The 17,261-nt window shown below is 39.2% G+C and overlaps 1 protein-coding gene across 1 annotated transcript in view; it reads right to left on the bottom strand.

The window, feature by feature from the left end:
- LOC104042549 (uncharacterized) overlaps nt 1-17,261 on the bottom strand; it is a 164,952-nt gene that overhangs the window by 37,319 nt on the left and 110,372 nt on the right. The window contains exons 15-16 of the mRNA XM_064441793.1: nt 11,750-11,959; nt 3,258-3,402 (exon numbers count right to left, since the gene is read on the bottom strand). Of these exons, the coding sequence (XP_064297863.1) occupies nt 3,258-3,402; nt 11,750-11,959 (355 nt within the window). The remainder of the gene's footprint in view (nt 1-3,257; nt 3,403-11,749; nt 11,960-17,261) is intronic.

A 17,261-nucleotide genomic window follows, 5' to 3' on the forward strand; every position in this document is an offset into this window, starting at 1 on the left:
GATGTTGCTGATAAGAGCACTTCAGAAAACAATTTCAAAGCCAATGCCACCCAGAGTATATTGACCAACAACCATGGGAACTCATAGGATATAAGTGACCAAGATTAATAGGTAGGATGCTGCATTTTCAGCAAAAATATAAGGTAAATTTACTTAATATTTAAGCATACTTTAAATTCAGCTTTCAAGAATATGTACTGTTGCAGAATTGTACATCCCAGAACAGATGAAAGTCAGTGGAGACATGCTGACATAACAGGGGAAATAAAAGTGGTCAATCAAGTCCTTCATGCTGATCAAAGTCTCAGGACCAGATCCACCTTTGTTAAAAAAATCAGCATAGTCCTATCAGAACTGAAGGTGTGGTGGGTCCGCACGTAAAGTCAGTCTTGCCATCAGACTAAATAATAACATATTACCAACACTAAAGTCAAAATCGCACAGAACCAGACTAGGATCTCTTAACTCAGTGGCGGGAAAGCTACGGTATAATATTGCCTAAAGGGATTTTTACTATTACATTCAGTCACGTTCAAAGGCAAAACTGAGGCCAAGATGATGCATATAGTATGATGCTGCCCACAGCATGCTGTCGTCTTGGTACTGTTGCCCAGAAAGTGCAGTAGGTTACAGAGCACCTCCTTAACTCATAGCAGAGGACAGTCCTGTACACAAGCAATCCTAGTGGCCTCCTCTGCATTGTTTGTGTCATTCCCTCATTGTGGCATAAGTGGCATCACCTGGGGTAACTGGTGAAAAGCACAACTCTGGTAGAAAAAACACACAGAAAAATTCTGGGACTGGACGGTTTCTCTTCAGCTAGTTTCTTTTTCAAAGTTTTTAAAGTGTCAACAGGCAAAGCAAACATTAAAAAGGCATTTTTATTCCTGCTATGACAGAGGAAAGTCATCCAAGTAATATCTGATGCAATAGAACCCACAAAAATCACATCATTTCTTGTAGATATTCAGAAGATTTTTAACACCATTTCTGTCTGGATGTAACACATGAAAACACACACGTGCAAATGCACACAAATCTATTAAATAAAAAAAAAAGTGGAAACCAAATTTCTATCATGCAAACCCAAAGAAAAACTGTTTTCAGGAGTGGCCTATAAATATCCAGATTACCACCTAATGTCATTTAATTATTATCCAGATGGGCGAGAACCATAGATTTAAGTATCAAAATTAATCAACAATGTTCAAGACAGTAGGAAAGACCTTGCAAAGGTAAATGCATCTGAAAAAGTTTTACTGTACCAGTGTGAAGAAAGGACACCAGAAGAGCATACATGTTAGAAAAATGGCACTGATTACTATGTTAATTGATAACAGTGTTCTACATGAATGATTCAAAATAGCAGGAAAGTAAGGCTCTTCCCTTTTCCCTCTGCATTTTCAGGATGAAAAGGATGCTACTACAGAGAAGTCCAAGAGTCAGGACGCTGGCAGTCCGCCCTTTATTTCTACATTTGCCTCTGACTTCGGTGACCTTCGACAAATGACTTCACCTTTCTTCATTTGTTCCCCTTTCCACCTTCTCCTTCTGTTGTCTCTCTTAGGCCTTGCCTTTGGGGCATGGTCTTCATTTCTTATGCATTTGTATGAAGCCAAACAGAATAGGCACTGACTGGTTCAAACTAATAGGCAACACTTTAGTGCTACTAAGAAAGCATGAGGATAACCTCCAGGTTGCTTTAAGCTGCTGTAACTCCCAGAGAAGCAGGTCTGGCCAACATTAAGACCCCAGCAAAATTATCTTCTCTGGGATCTTGTAAATTTTGCAGCCTGTTGGGGCTTGGCTACAGAAATGGTGGCATGAAGCCATCATTGTTCCTCTTCTGGGCATCTTTCAAGCCTTGCAATTACAATAGTGCTGCGCTTTGAACAATTACTGAAAACACTGTCAATATTTTAGTCATGAAACTTGAAAGACAAATCAGCTACATTTGCCCCCCCCATCACTAGCAGGTAGAAGCAAACCTGAAAAAGCAGGAACAAGCAAACCTGAGAAATCTAGGAATGTCGTATAAAATAATTACATCTGCACGATCCAATCTGTGATCTGGTCCAGTGAGCTCACCACACCGAAAAGTTTGATGAAGCCACAGAAGAGCTATGACTGGAGCATTTGCAGGACACCACTGGACACACAGAGGTGCAGACGTCAGAACCGTAAATCCTGTCAGACAGTAACCATAACACGGATGAGGATGTAAACAGCTCTGTGGACTACACGTTACTGCAGGAATTAGCTCTTGTTGGAGATAACATGATTTCCTGAAGATTAGAGAAAAAGATGTAGAGAAAGACATGATGTAAATACATGGGCAACAGTTTACCAATGACCTCCCTCCCCCAATGAGAGGGAGACAGGAGCAAGAGCACATACACTATATTTATCAGCTTTTCTTCAAAGAACTGTCTCTTGTGTGCTCATGTAAACTTTCCAAGGTTTCTCTGTTAGCAGACAAGATTACTGTGGATTTAAAAGTAACACAAGGTGCTTTCAACTGAACTTTACTTCTCGGAGGGCATCAGAAAACTGGCACCAATAGGACTCAGCTAAGTGCAAGGATCTGGTGGAGCCAGCTCTGGCACTGAGATCCTGGGTAAGGAACAAGAGGAGATTGATATCTTTCAATAACAGTGACATCTAAGGACACCCAGTGTGTTCCGTAATTCTCTGTCATCAAACACCCTGATACTGCTTTCAGTCAGCAGTAACTTCACTTAGCAACTTAACATACATGGGCATACTCCACTCTGCAGTACTTCTCCAGGCACTGGAAGGGGTCAAGTGGCTCTCAGTACACAGTGGAAAATACAATGCATGTTTGAGAGACTGGGACTTTCACATTCAGGCCAATATGTGTGGACATATACCTAATTATATATAAAGTAGATGATTTAAGCCTGCCCTCAGCATACTTTAAACTCTGGCCCTTGCTCCACATAGATTGCTCTGGATTGCGTTACTGTACTGAGTTTCTGAACGGAAAGTGTGACAGCGTTTGGGTGAATGACAGCTCTTCAGCCTTCAGGACTCTTGCAACAGACCTATTAAACCACCCAGGGATGAAGACCCACTGGAAAACACAACTGTGAAATTTCAGCCCTAACAGATCACACCCGAGCCTTTCCAAGAGAAACTGTGTTTTCAAATTATCTGTTGTCTTCTATCCCTTCCATGGTTTTACGCTTAGGTATCGGCATTGTTTTTCAGCTAAGTACAGAAACAGAAAATAATACCTTTCCAACTTGTTGTACTCTTTTTCCTCTCCCTCAGCTTGATACGTGAAGATGTATGCAACACGCCGTCCATTTCGCTTACATGCTCCTGGGCTGTGCTCATTTCATTACACAAAAGACTTTCTCCAGTAATATCACCAAAAGCCTGAAAAACAGAACGGACAAAACCAACACATTATTATGGCAGCATTCAGTGAAATATCAGAGGGAACATAGATGACTTTGATTGCACTTCCCCACCCCTCTCTTCTTGCTTTCAAAATATTGCGGCTTAGAAGCTTTTTGTGTGTGTGAAATTTTATTCTGTCATACTAATAACCCAGCTTTACAGCAGCTTACAGTTTAGCTTTCATGGTTCAGTTCCACTCCTAGGCTTATAACAATTTTTATAACAGTTCTGCCAAAATATTATAAAGTAAAAGTTACTGTAAATGTATTCACTAATACAGATAGAGCTCTGAGATTAGCAATTTAAACACATGTGAAATGTGAATTCGCCTAATTTTTCTCAGACTCTAAACACTTTAGTAAAACAGTGGAATGGGGATTTTTACGCCTGTTGCTTTTAATAATTTCTTCTTATGATGTTCTTGACACATGGAGAAGATTTGAGTGAATAAAGAATAGACCTTCAAAGAAGAAAGTCATGGCCATGAGGAGAAGATGATGTGTTATAGGACTGGAAACCGGTTATAAAGCCAAGACGCTGCATCAGATCCAGCTCAGTTCATTAGCAGTTACCACATCACATGTCAATTCCTCAGCTTGTGTCATGTGGGTGGCATTTTGCACAAGAGTGCCCTGGCTCTGATTGTTTTCACTTTCTGGAGCGCCCATGTAAGAGAAATTTTGCGTAGATGAATGTGAGCAGAAATCAAATTTTAGCCGCTGAGAAGTAACAGAGCCTCAGCTCTGTCTAGCTGCTGTTACTCAAACACCAGCATGCAAAAAGCAGATTGCTCCAGTAATACAGTAATGTTTTAATGAATTTTGCTATTCTCAAGCTGTTTTAGCACAGCTGTAATAAATTATACAAACACTGGTTTATGTACAGGAATAATCTCTAATTTCTATTGTATTTTTGTGTACTTTAATAATCTGCCTGATTAAGCACCTTGAAATCTTTGTTGTACTTTTGGGTTTGATACCCTGTGAAGCTGGGAAGTGCTGTTGCCTCTCAAACAGGGGAATACAGGCAACGTAGGGGATATCCCCACCTCACGTAAAAAACTGTGACTGAACATTGGAGTGGTCTTGTGCGTCCTACATCCTAGCAAGTTTCTTCATACCAGGCTACTCTTTCTTCTTAGGTACATACCACTTACACAGAACACCCACTACTTCATTTTTAGTTTTACTCTTTTACACTAAGAGATAGCCTGGTTTTATATTGTCCTAAGATGCTTCTCTCATGGCATAAAAAATCTTCAGGGCAGGTCAAAGAGAGATACATCATCATGGCAGGGCTTCATAGCAACGATTTTGCAATAGGCAAAGTCAAGAAGACAAAAGACAAAAAGGGGGCCTATTGCATCAGTGAGCTAACAGAAACAGCAATATTCTTCCTGTCGCAATAATCTGAGAAAAAATGTGGAAATATAGTCAGGGTACACCTGGACATTTAATCCTAATTCCCCAGAAGTTAGAACACTAATTTCATAGAATCATAGAATCATTTATGTTCAAAAAGACCTTTAAGAGCATCAAGTCCTAGCACAGCCAAGTCCACCACTAAACCATGTCCCTGAGCCCCACATCTACACATCTTTTAAATACCTCCAGGGATGGTGACTCAGCAGCTTCCCTGGGCAGCCTGTTACAAAGCTTGACAACCCTTTCAGTGAAAAAATTTTTCCTAACATCCAATCTAAACCTCCCCTGGTGCAACTTGAGGCCATTTCCTCTCATTCTATCATGTCCTACTCAGGAGAAGAGACCAACACCCACCTCGCTACAGCCTCCTTTCAGATAGTTACAGAGAGCGATAAGGTCTCCCCCCAGCCTCCTTTTCTCCAGGCTAAACAACCCCAGTTCCCTCAGCCACTTCTTATAAGACTTGTGTCTATGCAAAAAAGAGGATACAGGTGATATTTAGAGTTCACTGGAAAAGCCTTTCTATTGGTGTTGGTTAACACATACCAAAAGCTCTTTCAAATCTGATAGTTCACATACCCAGCATCCATGACTGAAGCAAGAGAAACCCTTTGCTACACTTAAGGTGCTATCATTTACCTGTGTACTTTAAATTGAAGCTTGTATGGATATGTCAGATTTTTAGGCTTGATCAGATGTTGTGCAGAGTGGTGCTCTTAAATTAAAGTCCAAGTTGTTGTTTCTGAGAGTGACTTAATAGCAGTAACCTTATGGTTAATCAACTGTGAAGTAAAGTTCACTATGCACTTACTGCAGTGTAATTATAAAGTGAGCAAAAATATAATTGATGCATTTTGTCAATCTGTGTAGCTGCAAGGTACTTTTTCAAAGGTTATTTTTTTTTTTATTCGGATAAAATAAGTTAATGCTGGTTTGGCAATTATCTTTTGACTTCAGAGATTTTACTGCTGATTCAGGTAAAACTATGTGATAGATGAATAAAGATTACAAGCGATTAAGAGTACAAAATACCTTCTGCAGCAATCAGTGGCTGTACCCTCACAGCATAAAGTCATTCAGAAAATCACTGAAAATACAGCAAGTCTGGGTGTTTATAGTGGGTTGGAATCAAAAGGGAAATGCTTCAATGCAAAACAGCACTTTTAAAGTACCCCTTAATTACCAGCACTGATGTTTGTTATACAGCACAGCTACAGTGATATAACAACATTTGTCCCATGAGCATTGGCTCAGGCTAAATGGATGTGCTTGAACTTGCTCCCATCCCTTCTATGAACATCCGAAGGAAATAGGTCTAAGCCCTCAGGCCCCCATGGAAAAAAATAAATGCAAATATCCATGCCCATAAAATATTTGTTTATGTGTCAACTAGGTATATAACCCTTGCTCTTCACCCCATGTTCTCCACCAGTAATAAAGAAGGCAGCATGATTTAAAATTGCATATTCATATACATAACAAGGATATAATGCTGCAGTGTAGGTATTTCAGTAATTTTCTGATTATCTGAAAGCCTGCGCATTCTGCTGAGAGTCAGTGATGGACCTGTCTCGTCACTTTCCTGGCCCTTCTATGGGACCACATCCTCCACCACAGATAAGCAAGGCATGGCATCCTGGCAAAAATACATATTTTTCCTCATGGCTCTGTGAGTTTCTGGAGCAGAAAATATATCTAACCTGGGATTTGGAGAAAACTAGAGAGGGGAGAAATGGCCACATGCTGCACATCTGCCTCCTTCATCTCCATCCTGTTGCATGTGAAAGCATAGCCTTGGCTGTAGTTGATAATCTTATAGACTAATAATTAATAGACAAAGACTGTACCTCAATTTACTGAAAAAAAAGTCAGGACTTGATCTCATACTTGAAAGGGTAAACAATCCAAAACAGAAGGTTTGGAGACATAATTCTCCTTGGCTGAGACACAGCGTGCTCATCCACTTCAGCAAATGGGTTGTATTTCAGGACAGGATTCACAAGTCACATGTGAGATAAGCTGGATAAATTTAAGTGAAAAGCATACAAATGCAAGATTTCTCCAGGAAAACTCTTTTTCTTGTTCTCACCTTTTCAGTGGGGTGGAAAGAGTTGCCTGGACAACTATTGTATTTCTTAAACTGCTTATCTTTAATTGAATTAAAAGAGAAATATATACTGGTAAAGATAACTTAAAACAGTCTGGTTTACTTGTTATTTGCAGAGAACTAGCAATACGGCCATGACCCTTAACAAAAGGGCTGTAAGTCTGCAGGCTGTACAGATTTAATTGTCTCTGTCAATGGCAGTATCCCTTAGCTGACTTTTATCATGTATGATTCCCAGCTGAATCTCAATGCATGTTCAGAGGGATCATCCTTCCGCTGAATGCCATTGCAAAATATTACTTGTCTTCGATGGGACAAGATTAGATCTCAAGATTAAGCAGGCAGCATGTTGCAAAGCCTATTCAGCCTGGGAGTATGTACACACATGCATTCATTAATGTGGGTGGAATTACTCTTGCAGGGGACAAACCTTTGCTGTTAATCCCTACTTCTACAGGGATCTCCAGGAAACTGACTTGTCATAAACTGGCCATGTTTGTGGATGACCTGGCACAATGCTGCTGAAGCCAGCAAATGTGGGTCAATTTAGACCAAATAATTACTTTTGCCCAGCCTCTCCCTAGCGAAGTTCTCACCCACTCACCTCGGCTGATCCAGCTTATGGTTTGGAAAGGCCAGAGTTTTCCTGCTCCCTCTGCAGGGTCTGGTGAGATGATGAAGCCATATAATGATGAAGACATTAGGTAGCGTACCAACCTCAGTTACTGAGCTGGAGCAATCTTTCTCTTCTCCATAAATCTTTAGTGACCACTGCAGTGACACACTTTATGAAAACAGCATGTAGGGCTTTTTGCAGTAAACTTGGCCAATTTATTCCTTTACTGAGGTCAGAGTCAGAAAAAGCTGCACTCAGATACATGCATAAACTGCACTGGAGTCAACTGTATGGCTTATGCACATACGGGAGAAAAATAGGGCCTAATATTCATAGTAACGTTGCGTTTATAAAAAGAATTTGTGGAATTAAGAATAAAACATGAGGCAATTTGTTGATTTGCCCAGGGAACATATGGGAGTGACAAATGTGTGGATTATTCTAAGGTTGTTTTTTAGTGTCATTATCAGATCCAAGAACTGTATATAAAAGCATGCAGTCCTTCACATGCTAAAAGTATAGTTTGCTCAAAGAATTGTAAAATATTCAGTATTCTTAAGATTAAATATCTGAATATTGCTTCTGAAGGAACAGCTGTCAGCTTAAATCTAAAGTCTAGTTTGTTTACTGGCTGTATTTTATATCTGTTAAAAATGACACCAAATGGCAATAAAATTGTTGTAAGTATTCTACTGGGGAATATAAATGCCCTTTGGATACAGTGTACATATCTTTATACATAATTCCAGTATATTTTCCCTAGAATTATGTTAAATATGTAAAAAGCCTTTTCTCATAAAGGTAAAAATGCTAGATGTTTCCAAGCTGTAATTTAGCATTAGTGTCAAGATTGCTTCAGAAAATAAGCTACAGTTACTGTTTCGTTCTTTTTAAGTGTCACTCAGCATACCATATCTGATCTTGTATTCAAAATAAACTTATATGATTTTATTCACTTTTCCAGAAGTGCAAGAGAGTTTAGACATAATTTATAGCATATGGATTGATGTAAATACCTTAAACTAAGTAATTGGCTAGTCACCTATTCTGTCTTATCCTATTACTACTGGGTACTTTTCAAGTAATTAGGGAAAACAGATCTCTCTTATCCAGTAAGTTTAAATTGGATGAATCCTTGACATTTGTGTAGGTTTATTTGATAGATAAAATCATACTATACAAAAAGTTTCTCTACAATGCTGAGGTTTACTAGGCCTATAATAAGAAACTGATTTTCTGCTGAGTTAAAGTAACTTATCTTTGCCCTTCTAATAAGAAATCAACTCCAGTCAGCAAAAGTCAAGATAAAAATCACTAAGTTGGTGTTATCACCATGTAGACAGCAAACACGTACCACTATCATTAACTTTTCTGTGCATGGATTTCAAATACATTTAAAATGCTAAAACTCAATAATTTCCTGTATATTACAATAACATTAGATTAATGAATAAGGGAAAGCATGAAAAGTGATTTATTTTGGGAAGGTCATTCCTTGGTTAGCCAACACTTAAATTGAATACTATAAAGGAGAAATATATTATAGGTAAAAAGGAAAATGGGTTTTACTGCATGTGAATTCTTTGAGTTTTATGATGTTTATGATAAAAGGACTGCACTTACAAGTTTAACCTCTATAATTTTTATGCTGCACATTAAAAAAAAGAATCTTTTTATTTAACATTTCTAGGGCAATTTATATATGTCACCTTGTACTTAACGTTCCTTTTTAAACAGTTATTTTTGCCTCATGCTTATGAAACCTATAAAACTACTTTTCATACCAGCCATGAAATTTCTAGTTATACCAGCAAAGTTGGACCTTTAATGGGAATAACATACTTAAAGAAATAAGTATTTTAAATAAATTATTGCATTGAGAGACATTTATTCCTGGCTAGTGTACTCCTGCACACAGCACTTACGAAGTAAAGTATTAGTAAAGTAAGTGCTTTGGCTCCTTGGCTTAAATGAAGTTCACACTTAAGTGCTTTACTGAATTAGGGCTACAAGAAAATCTTGCTTTCACTGAAGTAAAACAAAGTAGGATGAGGTTGTGAATATAACGTAAATTCCTTATGAATATCCAAGGACTTTAAAGCAGGATCATGCAAAATTCCTCTTATGCCTGTCAAAGAACATTTGCAGATACAGAAACATATCTGATGTTGAAGTCACTAGAAGTTGAACACATGAATTTGAGGAAGAATTTGGCCCAGTGATTTAAATACTCTTCTCACATCAGCTTGTCTAGCTGCAGCAGAAACAAAAAACCTGTTCCCGAGGGCCAACAGCAGCAAGTGGTGAAGCTCAGGTGTATTTGCCCCATGGCAGCAAACTTCTCAGTAGTCAGTGTTTACTTTTAAAAATCATTAACTTATAGAATATTCCATATTTGGAACAGAAGTGGAAAGTCCTGACCTATAAAATGCACAAATGTGTCATTACATCCATTATCAACCAAACGTAAGACCTGTATGTAAGTTTTACTGCAATTATTAGTTAAGCACATTTCTTATATGTAATTGTATTTAGATCTACAAGTAAAAATGCTGTAAAGCATGCACTGATCTCCTAAATTAGATGTGCATCTTTCAAGACGATGACGTAAGACTCAGCCATGTAGATTTTAGGGACAGGCTATGTTGTGACCTGGTGTGGAAAACTATACAGAAGTGGCTTGAACCATCCACATTGTGCAGTGCTCACTTTGTGGATGCTGATCAGCATCAGTTCAGAAGCTGGAAGCTTCTGGGAAGACAAAATTACATTGTATGGGATCGCATTTCTCCTCTCTCGGAAATACAGAAGGGATTAATGAACTGAAGCAGTGCACTGGGTTACGATTGCCTCAAGTGTTCAAAGCCTCTCCTTCCAAAGTTTTGTGGAAGCTGAACAAAACCTCACGACCAAAAAGCTGAGAACTTAACTGGGAAAAACCATTCTGCAAAAAGCTACCATTTGTAACAGGTGGAAAGTAGGAATGGGCCTGCATTGTTGACCTCAAACAGAGAAAAGGTGTTCTAGCAAAAACCTAGCCAATGATCTTTAACAGACTTAGGCATGGACCTGGATTTGCCAGTTTTAGTTTCAATAATTAAGTTCTACTTCATGTAGGCCACATGCCTTTGCTTGTTTTATTTGGCCAGCTTTAAGACTCTGGTGTCTTTACTCTGGTGAATCAGAAGTTCCCGGGGCAAAAAATTATGTTTAGATTCCTTGAGGACAGTTTCCTTTAAATTAAATTTTCTTTAAAAAGCCAAGTAGGGCAAAGACATTAAGAATAAAATCTTTTAATGAATAAAACAGCCTTGAAACATTAACCAAAGGAGCAGAAGCAATGTTTGCCTCATGCTGGAAAGATGTACATGAACCTTCACCTTAGAAGTGAGCAGCTGAAAACTTCATGCTTCAGCTTCATTTGTGCCAGTTTTCTATGGTAAACAGACCTCCATGATGATGCTCCCACTTCTTATCTGGGTAGGTAAAGTAATATTCTTTCACTCTGTTTTCTAAAAGATGCCAAAATTTTTTTAAAAAATCTCTCAGCACAAGACCAAAGACAACAAGGAAATGCACTTCTAAGCACTTAGAACAAAAATGACAATGCAATGAACAAAATGCAGCCTACGAAGAAAGTAACAGGTGATACTTCTTTTTAATACCAACCTGTATTGTATTTAAATCTGACAACATCCAGGATTCAATCTAAAACTTGCAAGATGCCAGTAAATAATCTAACCATGCCTTAGCTCTGTTTATCCGAGGAAAAACGAAGTGAATGACCATACCTGTAGTACTAGCTGTATAATAAATGTGCACAATGCTTAAACTGTATATTTATATATATAATAATTCCTGTACAGAATGACCTTATGTTGTTCTAAGGAATATATATTTATAAAGAAACTCTATGTGTGTAGTTTCAGTGTATATCTTACAGAATTGCCTTTAAATAGCTCTATAAAGAATACTAAATTGCTACTTTGCACTGCCAATGCATTAACTCGCTGATTTTACACTACTGTTTAGGAGCGAGGTCTTCCTATAGAAGATTTTGGTGTATATTTTGTGCAGGGTCAGGCAGGTCTATTTTCCTGTTTTGATGATGACCTACTTCTGAAGTGCACCCCTTTGCCTTCAGAATTTGCAGGTGAGGAGCCTGCTTGGACCTACCTCAATGATAGCCCCATCGGGCAGCCTGAGGAAGTGCCTATAGAGCTCCTGGAAGCCGCTGAGGTGAACAGTGTAGACAGAGACGTGAACAGTGGTGCTACCTCTCGAGCTAGCTGCAGAATCAGGGATTTCATCCTGGTCCTCGAGGTCACAGCTGGAGACACCAGGCTTGCTGGCATGGTCCTTCCAGATGTAATCAGACACTGCCACCTAGTGAGACACAAGGCCCCCCCCATACACACGCACACACATACGCACACACGCACACACACGGAGTCCCCCCGCCCCCCGCCAAAGGAACATATTTAATTAACTTCTGGCAAGAGCTTAACCGATTTAAAATGATTTTACAATAAATCTGCAAAGCCCGTACCATATGCAGTGCTTGCACACAGTTCTCTGCTACATATTTTTTTATGACATAGATCTAAATAGAGGAGATAGACAAATCCCTAGTGTATATTCTATAAAGTTAATTCTGCACAGATGAAGCTGTAATTGACTCCCGTATTAACCAAAAGTAGGGAGATCAAGCAGCGTAGGTTAAACAATAAAATGGCAATGCTGATTAAAAAAAGAAAGCTTCCCGAGAATTTCGTGAACGAGTATTTGTATTTCTCTCTCTCTGAGATGCCTTTGCGCCTGTACCCACAAGCACTTTTTAGTCTCTGATCTCTGTGTAGTATTAAAGTAACCTTGTGCTGCTAACTGAATTGTAGATAAGGCAAAGTAAATAAGATGTATTTTAGTTCCTTGTACAAAGCTAGTTTATTGACACGGTTACCTAGTTTCCTGGTTTGCTCTAAACACATTTGCTTGAGTAGGTTTTGTGCCTCCCTGTGTCAGGCAGAATTTACATTTAACCTTCTTCGTGTTAATTCTTTACACAGGCTGAGCAGAATTCAAGACTTCAGATGGATCGTGGCACGCAGTTTAAACACCTCTTATTCTTAACAAGAACTGATGATAAGAACCATTATTTTTATACTCCCACTGAAGTGCAAGCTTTTTAACCCTTCACTTTTGCAAGACCTTTGCGTCACTCATTTTCTCCCATGAGCTTCTACTCCTTTTTACAGTAGGAAGGGATTGGTGATATTGTTATATCCTCACAATACACCAGCATGCTCTTCACAAACACTTCTACTTAATGCAGAGGAAATAACTCTTTTGCTGGTCTAGCACAAGCCTTTTCTTTCAAGAAAATATATTACACTGGTTGAAATGATTGGAACTCACTCATGAAGCTAGCCATAGAAAACCTCTAATTTAAGATACGTGCATCAAAACCTTCTTTTGCATAGTTTTGCTTTTTCTGTTTGCTGAAACAAAGAGCTCAGATTCTTACAAGAGATTCCAAAATCACCAAATTTTCCTCCCCACTCAGGAAAAGTTAGATTTAGCTCAGTTAGCTTGTGTTCCAGTTCACATTTCTTCAGCTGTTCTTACGCATTACAAGGAATCCCATAACTAGCACAGTGTGCCAGCTCCACAATCCTGACATGCACGCTGCTATTCTGAGCAACTGCCTTAGGAGAGGATTGGTTTTAGGTGAGTTAAGAAAGCAAGTACACACACTGGAAATTATCTCCAACTCTTCTCCAGGAACGACAGAACAATAGGAAACTTCATTTTAGTGCCAGCTTTGATTTGCCTCAGTCCTAAATGATTTTATACATTTTAAAACATGAAAAGGTCATCTGAAATTTAAGGTAAAATATGCACGGTCTGAATTTCCCACATAAAAGTCTCTGGGGTTAAAAGGCTTTCATTCAGGACAACTTGTTAGGAACACACAGCAGCTGCACGGACAGGGCAAGCCTACAAGCCTAATTTTCTTCTCCCTGCAACACAAATGTGTTTTATACACCTGCCATACACAGTTGCTCCTTAAGAATTAAGGTGGCCAATGCTCTCATGAAAGCAGAAAGGCAGCTTCTGTTGGGACAGTGTTGGCCAGAGCAGAGACAAACAGCTGCAAGAGCTGCCATAGCACAGCTTGTGAAATGGAAACAAAGACCCCGCCACGGTTACCCTTCTCTCTGATCCGTGTCTCACAACCAAAAGCTCTGGCCTGTCCAATCAAGAGCACCAAGCCCTTCCTGGCCTCTTGTCTCCTCCCTGATGTATGATTTCAGGGAACAGAAACGACTGGGAAATCCAGCTCAGAAACTCAGCCTGCAGGGGATCCACGCAGCAAACTGGATGATCTCTGTCGTGATCCTCTTTTTATGATAGATGCATTTTCCCCTGTGCTGCTTGCTTCCTTTCTTCAGAGTGCTTTCCTCCCTCCTGAATCAATCCTGCACATTCCCCTGCTTCTTCTCTGACCTTCATCTTAGCCCACTTTCATTAAATCTGATTGTTCTTCCTTTGTGTTTGCCCCTACCAACAGTAGAGGGGCTTATTTACCATGTGTTTTGCGAGCCACGTATCGTTCACTGTGAACACCATATCCTCCTCTGCAGCTTGGTTTTACCCATTTGAGGTGTGAGCTGTGGGGGGCAAAGATATGCATGCTGTGCTTGTCCAGCACAGAGTACAGCATGGACCTTAGACTACCTTCGTGCAAGTGAATTACCACATATATTTTTCAATCAGTGCCGGAGCTGAGTGTAATTTACAGCATATAATTACCATGCTAGAAGCCAAAGCCACATCACTCTAACCTTTGTGCTTGAGCAAACCTTCGCCTTGCAAGGCCAAAGACTGCCTTCAGGAGCTCCCAGCTCCTGTGGCACCATATCCATATGGGACCAGGTACAGCATCAGCAGCCTCTGTCTTGCCACCCACTCTGAGGGCAGACAGATCTGCAGGGTAGTGAGAGTAAACAAACCCACCTGACCTGTTGTCACATTCCAAGATCTGGCAAACTCCCTCTAAGTGCATTTATGTGACTAGCCAAGAGAACATGACAGTATTGGTTGGCATGTCCCCCTCTCCCTAAAAGCACAGCCTGATCATCAGACAACCGAGAGTGTAAAAGCGCTACCAAAACTGATGGTACTGTGCTGAGTTGCATCACCTTGGTCCTGGGTAGGCACAAGTAGAAAGGAGGGAAACTGGATGCTTGGCTGGAATATCACTCACTGACCCTTCCAAATCAAAGTCATCTGGTAGCATGAATTTGCCCAAAGGCAGACTCTGCAATATGGGTTGAATATAAAAGCTGAAAACCAACCCTGGGACAGGAAACAGCAGCGCTGGGGGTGACTGTGGACTCAGACACCCCAGCTCTGAAGGACCATTCAATTCCATCCTTGCTAGCACCATCTTAAACTATTTGGCAGATGGATGTCCACTGCCTTGAAACTTTCAAAACGCATTTCTGTGAAGTGATAAGTCACTGGAGAGCTGCTGTGGCCTACATAACCTGAAGAAAGCTCCAAAAGTAAACTCTACCGTCATCTGAAATTTCTATCATTAAGTTAATCAAAAATGTCCATTCATTTCTACAGGAATACAATATGAGTTAATAAATCCACTGAGACAGGCTAGTCAAGAGACTGTGCATATAGGACATGTCAGAGGAACTGAAGTTAGCTATGATCTAGATTCACAAGGGCTGACAAGAAACCACAAAATGCCAGAGCAGTGTACAGTAATCCTTAAATGAAATTCATCTTTCAGCAGAAAAACACATTAAGGATGGTAATTCAATGATAAAAGAGGCAGGCCAAAACAGGTCCAAGTGCTGAATATTTCACAACATAACTTAATTAAAGCAGGAGTGTGAGGCTGTTAATCGCTTTATAATAGTTCAGCTTGAAATGAGGTCTGATGTGAATGCCCTTATAGTTTATTTGTTTATATTATTAAAATCACAAAATGTTACATTGACCTAATGTAAATATACAGTTTTCTCTGGTCTTTATTGTGTTGGTTTTTCTCCTTTCGATCCTCCTGTCTTTGTGCAAGTATGCAAAGGGAAGATCTGGGAGGAAGGGTCATAAATTTAGGTCAGATCAGATGACTCAGTAAGTCTCGTGTGGGTTTAAGTCTTATTAATAATTTTAATACATTCTTCCTTGACAACAATGATTTCAATCACTGCTCCTTTAACGTACAGTGTGACGTAAAAATACATGGACTTCTAAAGGAATGGAACATGCTTCTATACAAAGAAGGCAAATTATGTCACCCTCTGGAAATTACAGTACATAACCTAGAACAAAAGACAAAAATACATTTCTAATGATAAATACAAATGTACTGTGTTGTATAACTATACCATGCCATACCAAGTGTATAGAAATATGTTATTGAAGTAGAACATGATAACATTTTAAATACAAATATATTAATAAATGTATATTTATAAAAATATTACACACATTATACACAGCCAATTAATATTAATACTTCCAAGGTGAGGGTACAGAAAATGTCATGTTAGGGCATGAAGGTACTATGAGATTTTCTGTTGGTTGACAGCTTTTGTAAAAAAAGAAAGGAAAAGAGAATTCCTCACATTTTCTAAGCTACAATAGAAATGAGAGGAAGACTGACTTTCACTGTCTTAAAAAAAGACATCAACATGACAACATTATTTTAAAAAATTGAGAAATACATATATATCCATGTGCATCCAAACAAGTAGCACGGATTCTTGAGCACTTGCAGCATTATTATTAGCAATGTCGTATGAATCAATTCCAGCTTCATACATTATAAAATGTATACAAAATGTTTAAAAGTAGCATTCAAAGAAAATACATGAAATGAGTAATACAGACTAAATCAGCCAGCTGAGAATGGGTGAAACTCTGAGCTGGTCATAACAAATAATTAGCAAAAGTTACAAGCTGTTAATTTTAGGTGAAAGGGCAAAAGTGTTGAAATTATAGAAAAAAAGACATCAAAAGTCAAGGGTGCTGTATTTACTTCAAGTAACTTTCATAAACACGGTAAGTGCATTTTCTGTGGTAAGAGTTGTAAATATGGGAATTGCATTCCTGGAGGCAATCTTTGTTAAACCAGTGTAGCTCTACAATTAAAAAAAGAAAAGCTGGCTAATATTAACCTCTGAGGAAAGCACCCTTTAAGTATTGCAAACCCCATCTCTGACGTGCTATTGCTAAAAGCCTTGCCAACCCTGGGAAAAGAAGAATTTACATGGACATGCCTAAAAACACCCTTGCTGCCTGTGTCAAAGGCACCTTGGTGGCGTGCAGGTCCAGGTGAGCCTACCACTGAACCTCACGCAGAACTAGCTGTGACAGTGCAGATTTTCAAGCCACCATAGGAAGGATGGGGTACTTTACAAATACATTCAAATAAATCATGAAATTGGAGAAATGCAAAGCAAAGGCATGAACAAGAGAAGCTATTAGGACTGCCTAAAGTCATACCGCCATGAGAAAGTCATGACCAGTTACACCAATACCCCTCATATTTAATCCTTAAATGTATAAGTATGTACACATGCTTATACATTCACAGAGTACTTTGGTGGGGAGACAGCATGCACTTTCACACCTGGGGCAATAATGAAGCCTGTAAATGTCTTGG

The sequence above is a fragment of the Phalacrocorax carbo genome, chromosome 2, assembly GCF_963921805.1.
Source record: "Phalacrocorax carbo chromosome 2, bPhaCar2.1, whole genome shotgun sequence".
Classification (NCBI taxonomy): domain Eukaryota; kingdom Metazoa; phylum Chordata; class Aves; order Suliformes; family Phalacrocoracidae; genus Phalacrocorax; species Phalacrocorax carbo.